Source organism: Lontra canadensis, unplaced genomic scaffold, assembly GCF_010015895.1.
Source record: "Lontra canadensis isolate GAN:19392208 unplaced genomic scaffold, GSC_riverotter_1.0 scaffold62, whole genome shotgun sequence".
Classification (NCBI taxonomy): Eukaryota; Metazoa; Chordata; class Mammalia; order Carnivora; family Mustelidae; genus Lontra; species Lontra canadensis.
The window spans coordinates 7,322,255-7,343,140 of NW_022631056.1; the positions used below are offsets into that span (position 1 = coordinate 7,322,255).

Consider the following 20,886-nt stretch of genomic DNA (forward strand, 5'->3'; position numbering starts at 1 on the left):
GGCACCTGGGTGGCTCAGTGGGTTAAAGCCTCTGCCTTCGGCTCAGGTCATGATCTCAGGGTCCTGGGATGGAGCCCCACGTCGGGCTCTCTGCTCAGCAGGGAGCCTGCTTCCCTCTCTCTCTCTGCCTGCCTCTCTGCCTACTTGTGATCTCTGTCAAATAAATAAATACTTTAAAAAAAGACTATATAACCTTTGCCTTAATATTTATTTTAAAAAAAAAAAGAGAATATAAGGTCAAGTAACTGAGCCAACCAGCATCAGGCTTATTAGCTTTAAGATTTTGCTTATTAAACTACCTCTTCCACGTAGAGTTGTAGGGACTTAGTCACAGTCTAACACTAGCACGTAGCACAAAATGTATGTTGCATGTAGAAGACAGAGCAAAACAAAACATTTTTTTTCCTGTTCTCTTTTCCAAATCCACATGTAAAAACTGTCCTGAGGAGTTTTCAGAATGCCATGATGGCTACATGTGGCAGAGAGATTGGTTAGTTGGAATTCTAGACTGTAGACACTCAGAACTATGAAAGCAGGGCATTCTATACTGATTTAACAAATTCTCATGTTTTTCACTCTTTGTAGCTTGCCCTGAAGTAAAATGCTATATATTTGTCTTGCTTGAAGTCTATAGTTGGAAGATAGTGCAATGGCTGAAGATCTATGGCAAATGCATACACACCCACTCATCATGGCTTTTTTTTTTTTTTCCCTAATTTCTTGGTTTTTATTTCTAAGTTAGCTTTGTCAGGGAAAAAAAAACACAATTCAGAGATGCAAGCTATTTTTGTAGAAAGCAAGTTACATCTATCTAGTAGTGTAGACACTGTATCTTCCTATTTCTCCTTAAATGGATCTTTTAGTTTAACAAGTACTCACGTTTATAAAATTTGAACTCTCATCCAGATGCTATATCTTGACCAGGCATTAAAGAGTTGAACCTCGCAGATAGGTTACTTCCGCATCCTTTAAAAGGCTTTGCCAGCCCTGTATTACTTTTTTGATGCCTTTCTCATGGCAAAGGATGACTCAGTTAAGTTGGTTTCCAGAGCTAGAATTTTTTCTGTTTTTTTATACTCAGGTTAACTTATATAAAGCCGTGTTGTAATTCCTCAAAGTCTCCATGCTTGAAGGTTATGGGATAACTTGTTTACTTTGAATGTCTCCCTTCAAAATGAGATCTGCACCTAAGTAGGACATGTATACTTGAGTGTATATATATGTGTGTGTGTGTGTGTGTGTGTGTGTGTGTGTGTGTTAGTGCAGTAATACTGTTTACTGAATAAAGCAAAGTAACTGGGGGCGCCTGGGTGGCTCAGTGGGTTAAAGCCTCTGCCTTCGGCTCGGGTCGTGGTCCCGGGGTCCTGGGATCCAGCCCCGAGTCGGGCTCTCTGCTCCCCAGGGAGCCTGCTTCCTCCCCCCTCTCTCTCTGCCTGCCTCTCTGCCTACTTGTGATTTCTCTCTCTCTCTGTCAAATAAATAAAAATCTTTAAAAAAAAAAAAAAGTAACTGCACAGTATAAGGAGAAACTTAGAAACAAATTATCTGGTTATCTGATTTGGGTGGTTTTGAGATGTTATGACTTTGGAATTTATACCTTTCTGTTAAATCTTAATTTAAAAGATTTTATTTATTTATTTGACAGACAGAGATCACAAGTAGGCAGAGTCAGGCAGAGAGAGAGGAGGCTGCAGGCTCCCTGCTGAGCTCGATCCCAGGGCCCCAGGATCATGACCTGAGCCGAAGGCAGAAGCTTTAACCCACTGAGCCCCCCAGGCGCCCCAAATCTTAATTTTGTGTAGTATACTGAACTACTGGAAACTGTTAAAAGTGATTGTTTCTAAGTTCAACATTGCATTTTTAGATCTCTTGAAATGAAACTTTGTTGATACCAAGGGATAACTTTCCGTGTCACCTTCACAAGTAGAGATTGGTCTTTTCTCACCCTCCATCTGCCTTATGTCCAGAACTTGTTCTTGTTCTACATGATAACTTTCATATTGTCAGTTTCTCTCCCTGCTGCAAGCCGTACTGTTCCTTTGAAACAAAAATGCTTTGAAACTATCGGTCATGTTCTTTTTGTCTTGTTGATATCAACAGCTCTCCTAGTCACTTTTGTCATTTATTTAAGGCTTTAGATCCTTTTTCAGAATCTTCAGCTCAGTCCTGTTGTCATTTTCAATGACATCCAGAGGGAAAGACCATCAAAATCCCCTCTTTTACTCTCCTTCTTGACATCCTTATCTTTATTGCTTTTTTTCCTGCCTCCACTTTAGTTACGACTTCATGGTCAAATCTACCTTTTCTATACCGGTATGTGGAACATCAAGATAAGATCTTAATGGTAAATATTCCAACATCTGGACATCAGTCCTCTTTTAATTCATGTCTCAGGTATCCACATTCCTACGATTCTTCATCTTCATTGACATTCATCCTAGGCCACAGATTTTGTTGTTCCTTCGCAATTCATTTGTACTCTGCTGTCTTTATTTTCTACCATTTTGAGTTCAGATGTCATGGTTCATCTGTAGCACTCCCTTGCAAATATCCTAAGGTCTATTTCTCTACCATTAATAAGACAATGTGTTTCTATTCTACTCACTACTAAATATTGCTATTTCTTTGGGTATCATCCTAATCTCTGCCCTCTATACACATACATACTCTCTAATCTCTAACCACCATTTCTCTACTAAAGAACTAGGAATTTCCAGTTTTAGAGCTTATCCCAGATTTTACCTCTGGAAGTCCATGCCTCACTTGACAGCAGCATATGGATACTTCAGAGAAAACATGTCCTAGAAAATGGCACTGCCAACCATTCAGGTTAGTGAGCCAGAAACTTAAGGGCCCTTTTTGTGTTTTCCCTCTGTGATCTGAAATACCCAGTCCAACATTCACTTAAAAAAATATTGTTTCCACATATATCGGGAATTTTCCCACTGATTTCTATTTCTAATGTTCAAACTAGCCAGATTCAGATCTTTTCCTACCCACTCTGTTATCCTGTCTCATCATTAGTCTACCTAATTTTATTCTTGACTCCTTATACTCTATTAGCTACATAGAAACCAAAGTGATATCTTAAAATGTTTATCAGTTCATCTCTCTTCCTACTTTTTCACGTACTTCGACTTGAAACCCACATTCTATGCCATTACCCATGTGACTCTGTGTAATACCACATCTTCTTATCTTTTAGTCACATCACATCAGTCTTTTCTTTATGCTTCAGTCCAGTGAGATTCATAACTTTTAATTACTTCTACATGCCAAGATCATCCTGATATCAGGGCCCTTGAAAATTCTGGTTTCATTTCCTAAGAGACTCTTCCCATGATATGCAAAGCTAGCTCTTATTGTTTTCAGATCTAAGCTTAAATATTACCACCTGAAAGAAGTGGTTAAAATCTACTCTGTCAGGTGCCCCCCTACACCCCCACTCTCTTCATCCAGTTCTTTGTTTGATTTTGCATATGAACATATTTTGTAATGGTTTCCTTTCTTTGTTTAATTTGGTTTTTGCACCTGAATTTCTCTGTAGAATTCAAGCACTAAAAGTGCAGGGACCCTGGCTTTCTTATTCATCAGTGTAGTTCAGTAACTATTATAATATTTGACACATATGTGTTGGGTGAATTAATCAGTTTAAGACCAGTAGATCCGGTGGTATCTGTGGATGTATTGGTGTCCATGGAACTATTACTTCCTGTTCTTTCCAAACCTCAAAGTCTCCTTGTCCTACCTTAACGAGGTCAGGGATTCTAGTCTGGAGATGTTTTATCTTTAAGTCTGCTTGAGAGGATGTCAGGATATGCAGCAATGTTCATATGCTACTTCAGTAATTCCACAGTGTTTAGGAAGATAAATCACTCAACCTCTCTGGGGAGATTTTAGGCCTGTGTGGTTCCTTTGGGATCTCAAACAATAGAGAGATTACTGCTAAACCTGTTTTAGGTCCCTTAGTCATATTTATTTAAAATTAGACATAGATGATTAGTCACTATTTAATGTTGCATTTATCTGAGAAGGGAGTCTGAATATAAAGCTTTCTATCATTACGATTAGAAAGACTGGATTCCTAGTAAATCTATTTATATGTAATTTTTAAGTGTGATGGTATAAACCAGCAATTCCTAACTTTATGACTAAAAACTAACCATTCAGAGGATTTTTTTACAATGTATGCTCCAAGGCTTCATCTCCAGAGGTACTGATTTAACGTGTCCACAGTGCTATGTAGGACTGTACGTTTTGCCAGGTTTCTGGCTTATTCTGAGGCACAACGTTTATGGACCATACTTTGGGACAGAATTCCATGTTATGTCACACTTTAAGATGCCTGGTTTTTTAAAATGCCACTGGCAAATGATTTATTAGTCTCCCTCGAACTAATGACATAGTATAATTTTAATACTTTATAACTTACAGGAATTTTAGAGGTTTTTGCTTTTTTTTCCATTTGTCACATATGTAGAGACTGAATCTTAAAGAGATTAATTAATTCATCAAAGATGTCAAACAGGGTCAGCATCTAAGTTTCTTATCGCTGCCTAGGCATTTTATTCTAAAGAATGGTGGCCTAGAGGGGCGCCTGGGTGGCTTAGTCGTTAAGCAGCTTCCTTCACCTCGGGTTATGATCCCAGGGTCCTCAGCATTGGACTCCCTGCTCAATGGGAAGCTTGCTTCTCCCTCTCCCACTCCCCCTGCTTGTGTTCCCTCTCTAACGGTGTCTATCTCTCTCTCTGCCAATTAAATAAATTAAAATCTTAAAAAAAAATGGTGGCCTAGAGTAGTATTTTCAGCTTCCAGGGTTTATCCTGTTGAAAAATAGGATAAAGAAATATAAATGTATTCATGTATTATATCTACACTTAAATTTACTTATATTGTAATATTAATTTGGAATAAATAGGACTTTGCCGTCGCTATTGCATACCAGATATATTTTGAACTGAGGTCCTACCTACAAGAATTTACTATTGTCAAAAAGGGCCCTTTTAAAAATGACTCTGGCACCTGGTCCAAGGACAATGTTAAAGTGAGGCTCCAATATATATCTTAATCTAAGTTATTACTGAATGTAAGTCATGTGATGGCTTCTAATGAAAATTTCCCATTGAAAAAAATCAATGTTAATAACTGGAACTCGAGAGCTGTAATGGGCTCTATGTTTTTCTGGCTTAGATTGTGTTCCTATAATATGCTGAGAAGAGGAATTGATGACCTGTGAGCTATGGTCACTTCCTGATCCCATTTGATTCTTTGGTCTCTAGTTTTTAAAAGGGTGATCCAAGAGGTTGCTTTTTAATGGAGAAGTTAAGCAGAAGGAGCATCAACCTGGAGGCTTGTTGGCACTGCCCAACTCTCTCACTTGAGAAGCACTTCTTCAAAGAGGATCATTGCCAAGAGAGAGTCTTGCAAGGAAACTTCCAGAGAAGAACTTTCTTTTTCCTTTCCTTTTTTAAAGAATCCTCTGTAAAAGCTAACCAGAGCTGCTGTCTATGGATGACAGTGGAATGACAAGTCTGGGGGCATTACTTATCTGGATTCAGAAGTAGATTACACTTAAGAACAGATTTCATATGTGCATAACAATCTAGGATGGCTGGTCAAGTCTACTACTGGGGTGGAAGAGAACATCTAGAAGATCCAGATTAGAAATGGAACTATTGGGAGAGGGGAGAAGATTTTAGAAGTTGCCGAGATAATGCAGGGATAGTCTGTAATGGAAACTTCCACTTGTGTTGATGGTAGGTGTTCTATAGCTTAATTCAGTACTTCCCTCCCTAGTTGGGACCTGTAGGTGTGATGCCTCCCTCAGATCAGATGGTATCACTGTGGGCATCATCTGACAGATCAGCATCCTGTAAATATACTGGGAACCTCAGTACTCTATGACACCATCTCATAGTGCTGTTTGCTCCAAAATCCTTGCACAACCCAACTAATTTTGCTATTATGTATAACAAGAAATAACATGCAATACATTCTCAACATCTATTTTCTTTCCTTTGGTGACCTGCAACATTAAGATAGTCAGATGAACACTATTGAGTCAAGGTGTTTTACATAGTCATTATTAATCTGAAGTCTTAGGTCTTCTCTGCTTTAGGGAATATCAAATCTATTTTATGACAGAAAAGCACAATGGATTCAATTTTTAGGACTTAACTCCAATCTTTAAAGAGTAACAACTAACAAATAAAAGTACTTAAAGCCAATATTCCTCATCTACTTTATATAGTCAAATGCATGAAAAGAGTGTTATAAAAAAAAAGATTTAGGGGTGCCTGGGTGGCTCAGTTGTTAAGCCTCTGCCTTTGGCTCAGGTCATGATCCCAGGGTTCTGGGATCGAGCCCCACATCAGGCTCTCTGCTCAGTGGGGAACCTGCTTCTCCCTCTCCCCTTCTTGTGTTCTCTCTCTTGCTGTGTCTCTCTGTCAAGTAAATAAATAAAATCTTAAAAAAAAAAAAAAGATTTAGAGAATTCTATGGCATGTCTTTATGGTAATATTATCTTATTTTCTGGTTCATCTGACATACTTTTTTAAAAGTTATTTGGTTTTTCTTTCATAAAAATGGAAAAACATTGGTTTTACATTCTGTGTGTACCTTATATAAAAGTCTAATAAAAGTTATGATTTTTGTATTTACAGAATGGCAGGAACAGCATATAGATAACACGTGATAGTAACTTGGCATTTATAAAATATTAGTTTTCCATAAACATCAACTCAGAGAGGAGGGTTTAATTTTTTTTATTATAATAATTCAAAAGCCATCTGCTCTTTAAAATTTTACTTAAATGTATAGTGGAACTGGTGTTTTATATGCTAATCCTTTCTGAAGAGTGTTTTTAGATTTTTTAAATACTGCCTCAATTCTGTATAGAATGTATATTTTAAAAAAGGCACCATTTAAATTGAGTACTATGTGTGGACTAGCAGAAGTTCAGGAAATATTAAATAAGAATAAATTAGCCAAAGCAATCCATTGAAGGGTGGTTTAAATCTGAATTTTGACACTGCTGGTACCAGATAAAAATGGTTATGCAGTGGGATGCCTGGGTGGCTCAGTCAGTTAAGCATTTGCCTTTGGCTCAGAGTTGGGCTCTCTGCTCCTCAGGGAGCCTGCTTCTCCCTCTCCTTCTGCTGCCACTCTCTCTCACTCACAGTGTCTCTCTCAAATAAATAAAATCTTGAAAAAAAGGGTTATGCAGTGATTAGAAGAGGATTTTATGAGATAGTTAGTTTAAACTTACATAAATATGTTGCAAATTCATTTTTGTATGTATACATAGAGATGATGTGTATCAGTTTACCTCAACAAGTTATAACTAGTGGCCATGTATAATTTTTTTGCCTGACTGATTTCCAGTCTGATTTCCTGACTGATTTTGCCTGACTGATTACCAAAATACCAAAACTACTTTGCAGACTGCTATTGAAAAATATCATTCAAATGAATGTTTAGAATATGAGGTTAAAGATGAGTGAGTTTTCATATTAATCATCATTGTGAGAATCCCAAAGAGAAACATGATTTTCAAATGTATCTCCTTGTACTCAGGATAATTTTTACATACACATTGCATATTAGATATGGGATTTGAGTGGTAACACATAAGGTTGTAATTTACTATACTTTTCTTGTCTACCCCGCTGATTATGTAGAGTTTAAAATGCAATGGCTAGAAGACAAGGAAGTGTTACTAGAAGAATGTGGACATGGACTCCAGGACTGCTAATGATGACTGTGATTCTCTGGGGTCAGCAAGGGAATGGACAAGTCCAAGGTAGGTGCACGCATGTTTTAATATTTGAGAGCTGGATATGAGTTTCACTTTACTTTGAAGTTATGTGGATCTTTATTTTTATTTTTTTTAATGTGGATCTTTAGTTTGATGTTTTAAGCTATTTGTTTCAGTCTTTCTCCAAGGTTTTTGTTAAAGTGGATTATACTTCCAAATTAGTTAAGTTGAGCTAGAATTAGGTGTGAGTTGGTGTATCACATTTGAAGTCACTGCTCCAAAATTGGCTTCACTCCGTTGCAGTAGGTGCTAGAGATACAGATAGGTTTTGTATGTGTGTGTGTAATTTTATAAGAACATATTACTTCAAGGTTTTATATTTTTGAAGAGAAGCTTTTGGGTCCCTATTTTGTTCCTTGAGTGGTTTTTAACTTTTTAAATTTCAAGAATATATTCTCTAAAGGGTGTGATATTCTTCAGAAATTAAGTGAAAAATTTGACATTTCTCATTGCTCTGCCAAGAGGAAATTAATGGTAGACCTGAGTTGCAAGGTTGTGGTGTCCTGAAGTCTCATTTGCAGAGTAGGAAAGGACCATAGATTTTGTAATAAGGTTTTTCAGTGTACTGATTTGATCAATAGCTGTGTGGAGTCGTTTATGCCAAAGCTAGTATCAATGAAATGTGTTTTGTGAAAACTGTTGTATTATTTTTGGATGTGTGCTGCCTTTTCAGATACAAATTGCTATTTAATATTTTATGTGAAAAAAATGCTGAGCCCCATGGCCTTTTTTTTTTTTTTTTTTCGTGGAGGAGAATCCATTTCGATATTGTTTCTGCTTTTTCAAGACTTGAAAAGTATGAACAGGAAGGCTGTATGGGCAGGTACATTACTCTAGATGAAATTGAGAATGTATAGAGGTGTTATGTAATTGTGATAGAGTTGTTGAGCTTTTGCTAGTCCTTTGGTTTCCAAAATATACAATAAATATTGTGTATATTAAAGTAAGTTTAGTAACTCTTTCGAAAAGATAGTTCAAGACGAGCATTGTTTGCTCATGGTACATAATTTTATTTAATGAATTTTTGAAATGAAACAGGATGGTGTTTTTCAAAAACAAAAATGCATGTATCTTTGTGTGATAATAATGCATATATATATATATATATATGCAGATAACAGATTATAATGATGAAATAGGCTTTGATTTTAAAGTTTTTCTTTCCTGCCATTAAGAATTTATGTTAGCACTTAGTTGAATTCTCATTTCATTTTTCTTTTTTGATAAAAATAATGGAAGGAAATTATATTTAATACACATAGTATTTTTTTTTTTTTTTTTACCAAAGATCTAAAACAAGAATCTGTAGGCAGCAGCTACATCACATTTCTGTTGGCTAAAGGAGTTGTTTATTCCTCTGGCAATGTGTCAGATCACTAAAATTCAGCAGGACAACTGTTTTTCTGCAATAGTGATCCAACAGTACATTTAGTATTACACAAGATTGCCAGAACCCTTTCTGAGGCCATCATTTCCAGGGATTATGGCTTTTCTTAATGGATAATAGTTTGTTGGATATTTAAAATGTTAGAGGAGAAATAAATATCATCTCTTTTATTTGTCCAAGCTCTTTATTCTTTCTTCAATATTGATTGCTTGGATATTCTCTTCTTTGATAGTGACCAACATTTGTAAAGAACATTCTGTGAAATCAATTCCATGCTTAGCTATAGTAAAGCCTGTGATGGTAAATGCAACTTAAGTAATTTAGTTTCTTTTTAAAATAATAAATTAAAATAGACAGTGATGAAAGGGAAAAACAGCTTAATAGATGGCATAATGGAATGATTTAATTTTATGATTAAGGGAATTTTTGCTTCCTTTAGGTAGCTAGATTGAATGAAGCAGGTTTCATAGGCATGATAAGCAAATCTAATAATTTCAAATATAACTCAAACAGCATATTATCATTTAGATCAGTAAGCCTCATTAAATATTAATTTTTTCACCTTTGGACATTTAGTTAAGCAGAACTTAAAGATAAAAATTTTCAAATGAAAACTTTAAATTACTGCCTATCTTTTTAAATAAAAATTTTATGGTACATTACTATTTGTGAGTAAATAACACATTGATATATATATAAATGGAGTTTTCTCTATATTATTTATAGCTTTGTCTTAAACTTTGATTATTGGGATTTCCAAAGTCCAGAATTGTGATTATGTATCCGTTAAGTATGACTCTTAGAGCAAATATGCATGTAAAATATAGTGAAATTGTTTTTACCTAAAACCTAAAACCAATGTAAATTCCTTAGGGATGATAACAAAGCTAAGTTGTATTTTTTTATATAAGCTCTCCATATTTATCAGTAGATTATATGCTAATTATTTGTAAGTCATTGGGAAATCTGGATATTCTTTCCCATAAAAAATCATGTTAGAAAAAGTAATCATGTTGTGGGAACAAGAGACAAGAATCTGCATATTCTAGAATGTACATAAAGCATCACACTCAGTATTAATTCAGCTGTGTGCAACCGCCACTTACAACAAACATGTTATAGGAATTGCATCCTGAATTCTAAGTAAGAATGTTGGATGATGATCTATCTAGGGGCATCATGGTCAAATAAAAAGAAAGGAGTGGACAGGGTATGGACAGGTAGATGCCCTTTGTCAATTTTTTATATCACTCAAGAAAAGCATCTGCTTGGGTAGTCTGTTTCACTGACTTCTTACTTAACAAGAGATATATATCCTTAGAGCATTCCCTGGCTTGGACACTGCTCATTTCTATGCTGCTTAGGTGGTTTGCACATTAGAAACTACCAAGTAAATGACAGTAAAGCCAGTCTTTTTTTTTTTTTTAATAAAGCCAATCCTTAAGATAAAATAGAATATATGTGATTTTTTAAAAACAAAATGTTTATTATGAAAATTAAACAAGTTACAAAGTTGTTCAGATTTATTTTGTCTTTAAAAGAACTGTTACAGATGTTAATAGAAGAATTGGGTGTGGGGTATGTGGCAGCTTTCTCTATTCTTTATGAGTTTTCTGTAAATCTAAAACTATTTTAAAATAAAATATTTATTTATAAAAAAGAAAAGAACTGTCACAGATAGTTGTAAATACACACATTTCCAAATACGATACATTGACTTTAGGGATAATCTAGAGAAAACTGAACTGACATCTAATATGTCTAGTTGTAATTTGTAACACAACAGTTGTAGCCAGGGGAATGCTGATTGGCAAGAGGGACTGTAGGAAGGCATCGGAGAGACCAAATGATTTACAGGATTCTGGGAGGTCCCTGAAGTAGTTATGATGTTTAGAACTGAGAAATTACTTCCAAACTCAGCAATCCCATTTCTTTCTTTCTACAGCAGTATATTCAGGTAATAATATGAGATGTTTATTAAGGTAAAGGTGTAATTTATATAAAAAAAATTAAGAAAAAATCAGTCACTGAGATGCATGTGAATGACCATAAAGGCAGAATGAGGCAGTTTGCGATCAAGGTGAACGCTTGTTAAAAGTAAAGATGCTGTTTTGATTTTAAAAAACAAATCATTCAGAAATATTGTTTGGCAGTTCTTAAAACTATATTCCTATCTTAATGGTTTTCGTAAAAGAGTGCTATTCTTTCCCGTACTTAGTAAGGATAATAACAAGAAGAACGGAATGTGTATGTCAGCCTATTTCCAGAAATAAGTTTGTCATAGTTTCTGACTTAGTGCTATTTTCCTGATTTTTGTGACTAATAAAGTCTGTAAAGATAGTATTATTTTTCACATGTTATCATGAATACACAAAGAATTTTAATCAGTTTGGTTCCCATGATTATTCACATGCTGAAATTCCCAACCGTGATGCTAGATATAAGAAATTTTGAAATTTGAAAGAAACCAGTTGAGATCATGTAGCAAACTTAAATTTTGAGGACAAATCAAGTTATGTTTGTTTTCATGACCAGAATTAGGGTTAGGTTTTAAGCATTCAAATAATAAAATTTGATAATATTCAGCAGTTACAATCTCTAAGTTTTATGATTTACCTTATAAAATAATGTTTTAGTGAAGGGACAAAATTTTGAAAAGTTAATCATTTGATTGTCCTATTTTGCAAGTTGTTAAACTGTATTACCTTGGAATCATATTAATTATACTAAGCCAGTCACCTGTATTTTGTGTTTGTCACATATCTTTTTTTTTTTTTCCTTCTAGAGACATAGAAAAAAAAAAAAACTTTTAAAGGGTGGATGGATGGGGGGTTAAGGGGGTAGGAGAAGAGTAAATGAAACAAGATGGGATTGGGAGGGAGACAAACCATAAGTGACTCTTAATCTCACAAAACAAACAGGGTTGATGGGGGGAGGGGGGTTGGGTGAGGGGGGTGGGGTTATGGACATTGGGGAGGGTATGTGCTATGGTGAGTTCTGTGAAGTGTGTAAACCTGGCGATTCACAGACCTGTACCCCTGGGGATAAAAATATATTATATGTTTATAAAAAATAAAATAAAAAAAAAGGGTGGATGGGTAGATGGCTGGATAGAAGGATGAATGAAGAATTCTCTTATCTTTTTCCTTCCCTTTCTCCTTTGAAATCTTTTCCCAGTGTAGCCCAAAGTTTTATTTTTGTCCCTGTCATTTTTTGCTTTATTCAGGAAACTTGAGTGATTATATAATTCTGTCAGTAAGTGAAGATTGTATACAACTTTGAGTGAAGGTTTATAGCTACAATTTTTCAATTAGAATTTCTCAGATCATATGACCTATGAATTTTAATATCGTAGAATCATTTACTAGTGAGAAATAATCATCTAAAAGGACCTTAATTCCACCCAGAGTTTATGTTTTTCCAGGTTACTTGGGTAAATTGTTTCATTTTATAACTGAATATTGTTTTAAGAGAGGTGAGCTCAAATGTTTGGCAGTCAATACTGAATGATGATTATCTGTGTATCCCAGGAGACCTGACCTTAAAATAACATCAAGCTAAGTAGTGGTGAAATTGAACTCTACTATCTAACAGAAGTCTTAATGTTTCTGGCATTCCGTATTAAACGTAAAGAATTTTCCTTTGTGTTAGTCAATGATATATATGTGTGTAAGTTGGTCGGTAGCAAAATTATTTATGTTCAGTTTTAGCGTTTGATTTAAACTTCTTAATATATAAATGCAAATATCCAATACTTAAAAATCCCATAAATATCCACCCCAACAGCATTTAAGTTCTAACAATAATTCCTAAGAGCTTTTTAAACTAACAGCAGCAGCAAAAAGCTAGCCATTCTTGGACATTATATGCAATACACCATTTCCATAGCTTAAAAAATTCACGTTATATGGTAAATAGGGAATGTAGTGGTTTAAGAATATGGTGAATTCACTTTAAAGAGATTAACATTTATTAAGATCTTATCCTCAGAATTTGGATTTTTGAGAATCCACGCATTTCAAATTCTTTCCAGACATCTGAAGGTTATATTCTTAAAAGAAGTCAGTGCATGTTCTTTTATGCAATCTGCATGAAGTCCATAACATAAGGGAGGTGATGTCATAAATATCTAATTGTAAAGACTTGCTCTGGAATGCTCCGCAGAAAGGGATTTCTCTTTACAACTTAGACATTAGATAGTTTAAAATGAAATCACTGTATTCTGTTTCAGTGTTTTAAGCTATCTTCCTGATCATTAAAGTCATTGCCATAGAAAAAAGGGCTAATTGTAGAATATTCTGTTTTTATGCAGTACTTTCTGCTGAAATTATATAGTATCGTCTACCCTTTGAGTGGCATTCTTTCACAATATTTTAAAGTATTCTTACCATGCAACATAATAAAGTGTGTGTTTTATTTCCCATTTATTTTATTTAATTTGTTTTTTAAGGAAAAACTCTTTTTAATGAAAGTTCTCCTATCCTCTAAAAATTGAATTTATTTAGGAAAAAAAATCTTAAACACTCTTCCTAATGATTTCTTTGCATCTTTTTTTTTTTTTATTGAGCTTTAATGTTTGGTTTTTACATATTTGGAGACTATTTGGAGACTTGGTTCATTTTTAAATTTTTTTTACTATTTATTTATTTATATATTTTTAAAGATTTTATTTATTTATTTGGCAGAGATCACAAGTAGGCAGAGAGGCAGGCAGAGAGAGAGATGGAAGCAGGCTCCCTGCTGGCAGAGAGCCGGATGCGGGGACGTGGGGCTTGATCCCAGGACCCTGGGATCACGACCCGAGCCTAAGGCAGAGGCTTTAACCCACTGAGCCACTCAGGTCCCCCTGGAGACTTGGTTTAGAATTAAAATTTCATTTGGAGATTTTTGCCGTGTTTGGAATTTGTTATGGAATTTGACTTAAAGAAGATCTAAGTTCATTATACATTATCTTCTATGGGATATGTTCACCTCATCTCTCTCTCTCCAGGCACATATATGTATATATTTAATATATATATTAAAATTAGAATAAAGAAGCTGTAATAGCTGAAGAGATAGAAAAAGGAATAGAAGTAGGGGGGAAAAAGAGGACAAGTGTCAGTATTCTGACACAGGCTAATAATAATAAAATATAATATAATTTGAAAAATCAATCTGTGAAATTTTTGGTAGGACTTTACCTACCAAAAAATGAGAAATAAAGTGAAGAGTGATTAAGGAAGCTTGTTCCTTCTCCACCGGACACGTAGCCTACTCTTTGTTTTGTAGTCAGCTTCGTAGCCATTTCATGGTATGAAGTCTTCACATTGTGTTTTTAATGCAACCTAAGTTTTTGTCCACAAATTAACTAACAGACAAACTAAAGAGCCTAGACTCTGGAGTCAAGAAATTCAAAATAGTCACATGGGTGAGACTGTATGTCCTGGTCTTTGACAGAAATTACTGCTTACTCTTAATTCTTTTTGTTTCTTTCTACTTCTTCAACCTATAATGCTGTGCATACCTCAGCATAAAGACACACTGGAGAATCGCTTCTCTGTCACTTATTATGTTTCCTTTAAAAAGCTCATGAATTACACATGATTTTCTAAGTTGCCAACTTAGATTTCAAGAGACTTCAAAAAAAATTAATCTGGCACCTTTCCATTATGAAGGCTATACACAGCGTTCACAAGCTCGGTCTTGTCTCTAAGGGACATGTGCCTCATCCAACAACTTTCTTCCCTAAATCATCAAGATATTGTCTAAAGGATTTTTCTCAAAAGTTAGGAAGCACTGACGTTTCTATTTGGTCATGTCACATGGTGATCTATTTATCAACGATAGCTTAATCAAAGCATAATTGTGTGTGACATAATAATTGGGATGCAATGTGTATTGTGCTTTTTTTCTTATGATGATTTTTTTAACTTATTTTTCCTGTAGCAACTTCTGATGCTCCTTTGTTAGCTCTTCCTTTCTCTTTTTTCTTCAGTTGGCTATCTTCCTTTTGTTCCTTAACTCAGATGTCCCTGTTATGTCTCTGTCCAGATTCCACATTGATATTTTGATGTTGTTTTCTGTAGTTTTCAAAGGTCCCCATACACAACCCTACCAATATTTCTCAGTATGCGCTGTAATTGTTCATTTGTGTCTTTTCCTTATTTCTGAGCTCCTTGATGGCCCAAACTATATATATATCCATATATTCAACAAAAGTTTATAAAGTTTTTACCTTGAGGCAGGAACTATTCTGGATGCTAGTGATAAAGTAGTTAAGAAAATTGACAGTCTCGCCATCATAGAGCTTGCATTCTAATGGGGGAGACCGATGACAGACAATGAGTAACAAATATATGCAACATATGGCAGGGTTGATGGTGAAAAATAATGCTGTGATGTGGAACAGAGGATTCTGAGATGACAGTTTTTAATTGGACAGTCTGGAATGACCTCGCAGAGAAGATGGCAATTGAAAGCCCAAGGTTAGGGACTAAGCCACCCAGAGATTTGGGGCAAGAACGTTCCTTGTTAGGGTACAGTCAGTGTGTAAATCTTGAGGAAGATCATGCCTAGTGTTTTGTAGGAACAGCCGGAAACTAGGGTGGCTGGAGCAAAGCCCATGTGGGATGGGAGGGCATGGTAGAAGAGCTGAGAGGTGATAGAACAGAAAGGAAGGGATGGAGACTTTGTAGAATCTTGCTTGACATTTTAATGACTTTGGCTTCTGTTTAGAGTGAAGTTGGAAACTACTGAAGGACTTTGAGATTTCTTTTTGGTAATTCATTTTGAGTTTTCAGATTGTACAATGGTCACTACTTAAGACTCAACAATTTTGCTTTATTACTCTTGCAGTTAACTACAAATGAGTGTATTAAAGTAATGTTAAGTTCTAATTTAAATGTATTAAAACAAGCTTTTATCTCTTTCTCTTTTCCATTACTGAGTATCCTGTTTTTAATTAATGTAAAAACTTTCTAGAATAGTGAGCTAATGAAAATTTAGCATAATGTATAACTTATTCCTCATTAGATTCAGGTACTTAATTGAAGTTGCTAATTAGAGAAGGCATTTGTTCTGTTGGAAAATGTTGATAAAACTGTTTTTGAATTATTATCACATAAACTGATACCATGTTAAATTGTTCTAGAACCTAAATGTAGACAGTGATAATAAGTTAATAGCTATAAGTAGATGTCTTTCATTTCTATGGTCAAGAATGCTTGAAAGTAGAAAAACTTACTGGCTTCAAATCTGGAAATAAGGAATGACCAAAAGTGCTTTTGTTTGTTTCTTGGTGGAATTGGCTTCCTGGTAAGGATGTATCTTTTTATACTAAACAACATTGACTATATTCCAACTTACGTATTTTTTGCCAAAATAGTGTGGGTTTTTTTTTGAGGCAATTAAGCTCTCACAATATAATGGAGAAATTTTCAGGACACAGAATGATACAAACTTTAAAGATGAGTATAAAGACAGAAGAGAGATAAGAAGGGAGAAAAATACAGAGAGGGAGAAGAGAAATAGTGTGACAAAAATTAGGCAAAAGGATTCCCATATGCATAGTAGTCAACAAGGTAATCAGAATAGAGTACCTACTATATGCCAGACACTGGGGATATAGCAATGAAGGCAGAGACCCAAATGGTTATAATGTAGTAGAAAGAGACAGAGGAGGAAAGCACCCAAATACATAACAAAATCAATACTATGAAGGGCTATGACATATACTACTATGAAGAAGATTAAATGTGGTACTATAGCTGAGTATAACTGGCATGTGGAGAGGCAGCAATCCAGCTATGGGGAAGTCAGAGAATTTTCTTTGAGGAGTTGATGTTTCGGTTGTGATTGGAATGAAAAGACAAAGGTCCTTCAAAGATCCCAGGTGTCCCAGTCAGAAGGAATAGCAAATATAAAGGTTCTGAAATAGAAATCAGCTTGATATTTTTGGGCATTGCAGGCCAGTTTGGCTGGAATGAAGGAAAGGTATGGGAAAGACATGAGATCAGGGACTATAAAGGACCACATTAGTTAGGATTTTGCAGTCAATGTTTAGATAGAAAACAAATCAATTGGAAGATTTAGGATAGAGATGTGGTATGATTAGATTTACTCTTACACAGTTCCTTCCACTTCCAGTGTGAAGGGTATACTACTGGTGAGGGATACGGTGGTGGGGGAAGAGGAATTATGCAGTTGACTACTTCAGTTGCTCAGATGAAGGATGATGGCGGTTGGGATTGTGATTATAGCAATAAAGTTGCTAAAGTTATAACAATAAAGTTGTAAAATTGGTTGAAATTAGGAGTTGTTTGGAAGATAGACCAGATAGGATTTACTGATCAAGAATCACATCAAGTGTTTAGATTTAGAGACATGGTTATGGTCATTTATTGAGATGGGGAAGGAGTGATGACATGGGATAGATTACAAGTGCCAGAGGTGTAGTTAGATACATGTGTATTATTGATTTTACTTTCTCCCCTACATTAAGTTGAGATGCCTATTAGAATTCAAGTGGATATATCAAGTAGGCAACAAGAAGATGACTTGGTAGAGATATGAGTATGAAAATCGTAGGGCTGTAGATCATGTTTAAAGTCATGTATCTAGGTCAGACATTGATAAACTACATCCCATGCACCAGATCTGTTCTGCTACCTGATTTTATGTGAGCTATAAATATTTTTTTACATTTTTAAGTGTAAAGTATAAAATATACAAAAGACTGTCTTGTGACAAGGACAGTTGCCCAAATTTTCCTCTTGGTCCACAAAGCCTGCATTGCTTATTCTCTGGTTCTTTACAAAACATTTCACTAGTCCTTGGTCTAGATGGAACTGTGGGAAGAGTACTGATATGCAAGAGAGCATAATTACGGAAATTAAAATTGTGCCAACTACAGTGCACAGAGTGAAAAATTTAAGTCTCGGTACAATAGATGGTAAGACTTTAAAACAATGATTTCATTATCAGCATGATCAGTGAAAACTTCGGCGGCAGAAAGAAAATATCATCAGACCATTCATTCGATCACTACAGGACGTGTTCTGTGTTTGAAGAACTGCGAGAAGTCTAATGTAGTTTGATCAAAGAAAGCAAGTGGGAGGATGACATTAGCTCTGTCTGGAGATTTAGGCCAGGGCCAAATACTTCAGTCTGTTTAAAGTGATCTTTAGAGAAAGAGGAAGTCATTAAAGCATTCTGAAGGAAATCATAGATACGGAAAAAGATCACTCTGGCTTTATGAGCAGCCAGAATGAAAGAAAGCCAATATGGATGAGGAATTAACATTGTCATTGGTATTAGTGAAGTGAAAACCCCAGTGACCTTGGGAAAGGGAAATTTGTACAAAATCCATATTGGAATGAGCTTAAACAGTGAATGGGATCAAGACCCAGGTGTACGTTCAGTGAAATTTATTAATCCTCTCACTGTGTAATATACGTAGGTGATCAAAATAAGGAACTTCCATGGTTTTTGTTTTGTGTTTTCTAATTCATATTTGTGAATTCAACTCCTAAAGATTTTGGTTTAATAAGTACAGACTAAGGACAGAAGTTTTCTTCTTCTTTTTTTTTTTTTAACTCTCCTAGTGAAGAGAACACTAATCATGACTCTAAGGATACTGAATACTTTTCTGACACTTTGTTTTTACACCTTCATTGTTTATGCCCATTCGGGAGGTTTAGCTATAGCTCCATGCAAATCCATAATTCAGTGCATCTAAAATGTGTCCTTCCATCTGCAGTTTCCATGATTCTTCACAGGAAGGATGGCTTTCCCTGCTTGGAGCCTCCCTGTAGCACCCCACGTTGTCTGATAATTACCGTACTGATCTCTCACCCTCATTGGTGTGTGACCTCTCCATGAGGCCTGAAATTTCATACTGTTCTTCTGAGACATACAATATGTACACTCAAGTAATTAAACAGGTTCTATTTTGAAAATGACATGTCTTCCAATTTGAATCTCCCTTTTTTCACTCCACTGCTTAGCTACTAAGTTATTTTATGAAAATAAATAATTTTAGCTGTGTACAATCACTTTCGACTCTCTTACCAGTGAAGATTAATGTGAGGTCAACATCTATAAGGATATTTCTTTCCATATAGTATTTATAGCCTTTATTGTTGTTTTTAGAATGACTAATGTTTAGTTTGGAATAATTCACCATGAGGATTGGGATGAGGGATAACTTACACAATGATAATCTTTTTTTTTTTTTTAAAGATTTTATTTATTTATTTGACAAAGAGAGACACTGAGAGAGGGAACACAAACAGGGGAAGTGGGAGAGGGAGAAGCAGGAGCCCCATGTGGGGGTCGATCTCAGGATACTGGGATCATGACCTGAGCGGAAGGCAGATGCTTAATGACTGAGCCACCCAGGCGCCCACACAGTGATAATCTCTTCCAATTTTTATATTTAAAATACCACTTATCACAAGAAAAAGCCAAGTATTATATTTTTTGCTTTTACTTGACTTACTGAATTGATTTCAAGTCATATTTTTCAGTATGAGCATGTTCACTTATTTTTGCTGAAATAATATTACTATTTTGGGATCCTTTTTTTCCTTAATGCCTGTGTGCCACTCTCCATTTCTGTCCACTTCTTGCTGCTCTTTATTTGGTCCATTTGTACTTTGGAGATTCTTCTGTTTGGGGTTTTGTTGGTTTATAATAATTACTACTTTTCTTGGAAATAAGTAGATGTTCTCTTCCGTTTTGTTTGTGAATTTGTCTTAGATGTATTTGGTATGTACCTTTTATCCATAACTCTTCAGAGGTACCTTTGAGGATAATGATTTAACATGTTATCTGATGTAAAGTTTCAAAGACTTGACACCTGCTGACTTTTGCTTTGACATAGATTGAAATGCTCACTCAACAATGATTGATGGAAAGTTTTCCTTTTCTACCCTTAAATATTACCTCACCTTAAAAGCAAACAAATGGAAACAAACAAGTGGAAATGAAGATTTACTTTTTGGTATCCTTGGTAGAAGTGGTCCCTTTCTTAACGAAACAGGTTTTGTCATCTAACCCTGTGTGTCAGTGTTGAACACACAGGTTGTGATGTGAGCGCGTGTTTACAGGACTGGAAGATGACCTTGTGACAAACCACTGGAAAAAATGAATTTTGTTTTCTCTTCACATCCCAGAGCTAACTCTTCTGAAAGCTCTTTCAGTTCATTATAAATTATAGTTGTTGTTGTTGTTATAGTTGTAATTAAAGTTGAAGTTTCATTCATGATCTGAACTTTCTGTGCAATGTGTTCTCATGTTTAATCATTTTTGCATGCTAAAGCACCTGTAAACAGGTGTAAACAAATTGTAAACAAATGGCTTGTCCTTGAGAAAGAGTTTCAGAGTGAGGGTATATTAGGTGCCAGCTGGAACTATATCAGTGGCTTTATCCATATAGATGGAGGGGTGTGTGTGTGTGTGTGTGTGTGTGTGTGTGTGTGTGTGTCTGTCTGTGTGTATCATCCAACTTCATCAAAAAGATTATTAACAAAATTGTGGGACACCTGTGTGGCTCGCTGGTTAAGCTTCTGCCTTAGGCTCAGGTTTTGATCCTGGGATGGAGCCCTGCTACAGGCTCCCAGCTCAGCGGGATGTCTGCTCACTCTCCTTCTGCCTCTCCCCTTGCTTGTGCTTGCTCTCTCTCTCTCTCATTCTCTCACAT

The 20,886-nt window shown here is 35.5% G+C and overlaps 1 protein-coding gene across 1 annotated transcript in view; it reads left to right on the top strand.

Moving 5' to 3' along the window:
* ROBO2 (roundabout guidance receptor 2) overlaps positions 1–20,886 on the top strand; it is a 1,669,704-nt gene that overhangs the window by 14,653 nt on the left and 1,634,165 nt on the right. Inside the window, exon 2 of the mRNA XM_032878035.1 lies at positions 7,680–7,801. Within this exon, the coding sequence (XP_032733926.1) occupies positions 7,693–7,801 (109 nt within the window). The 5' untranslated portion in view covers positions 7,680–7,692. The remainder of the gene's footprint in view (positions 1–7,679; positions 7,802–20,886) is intronic.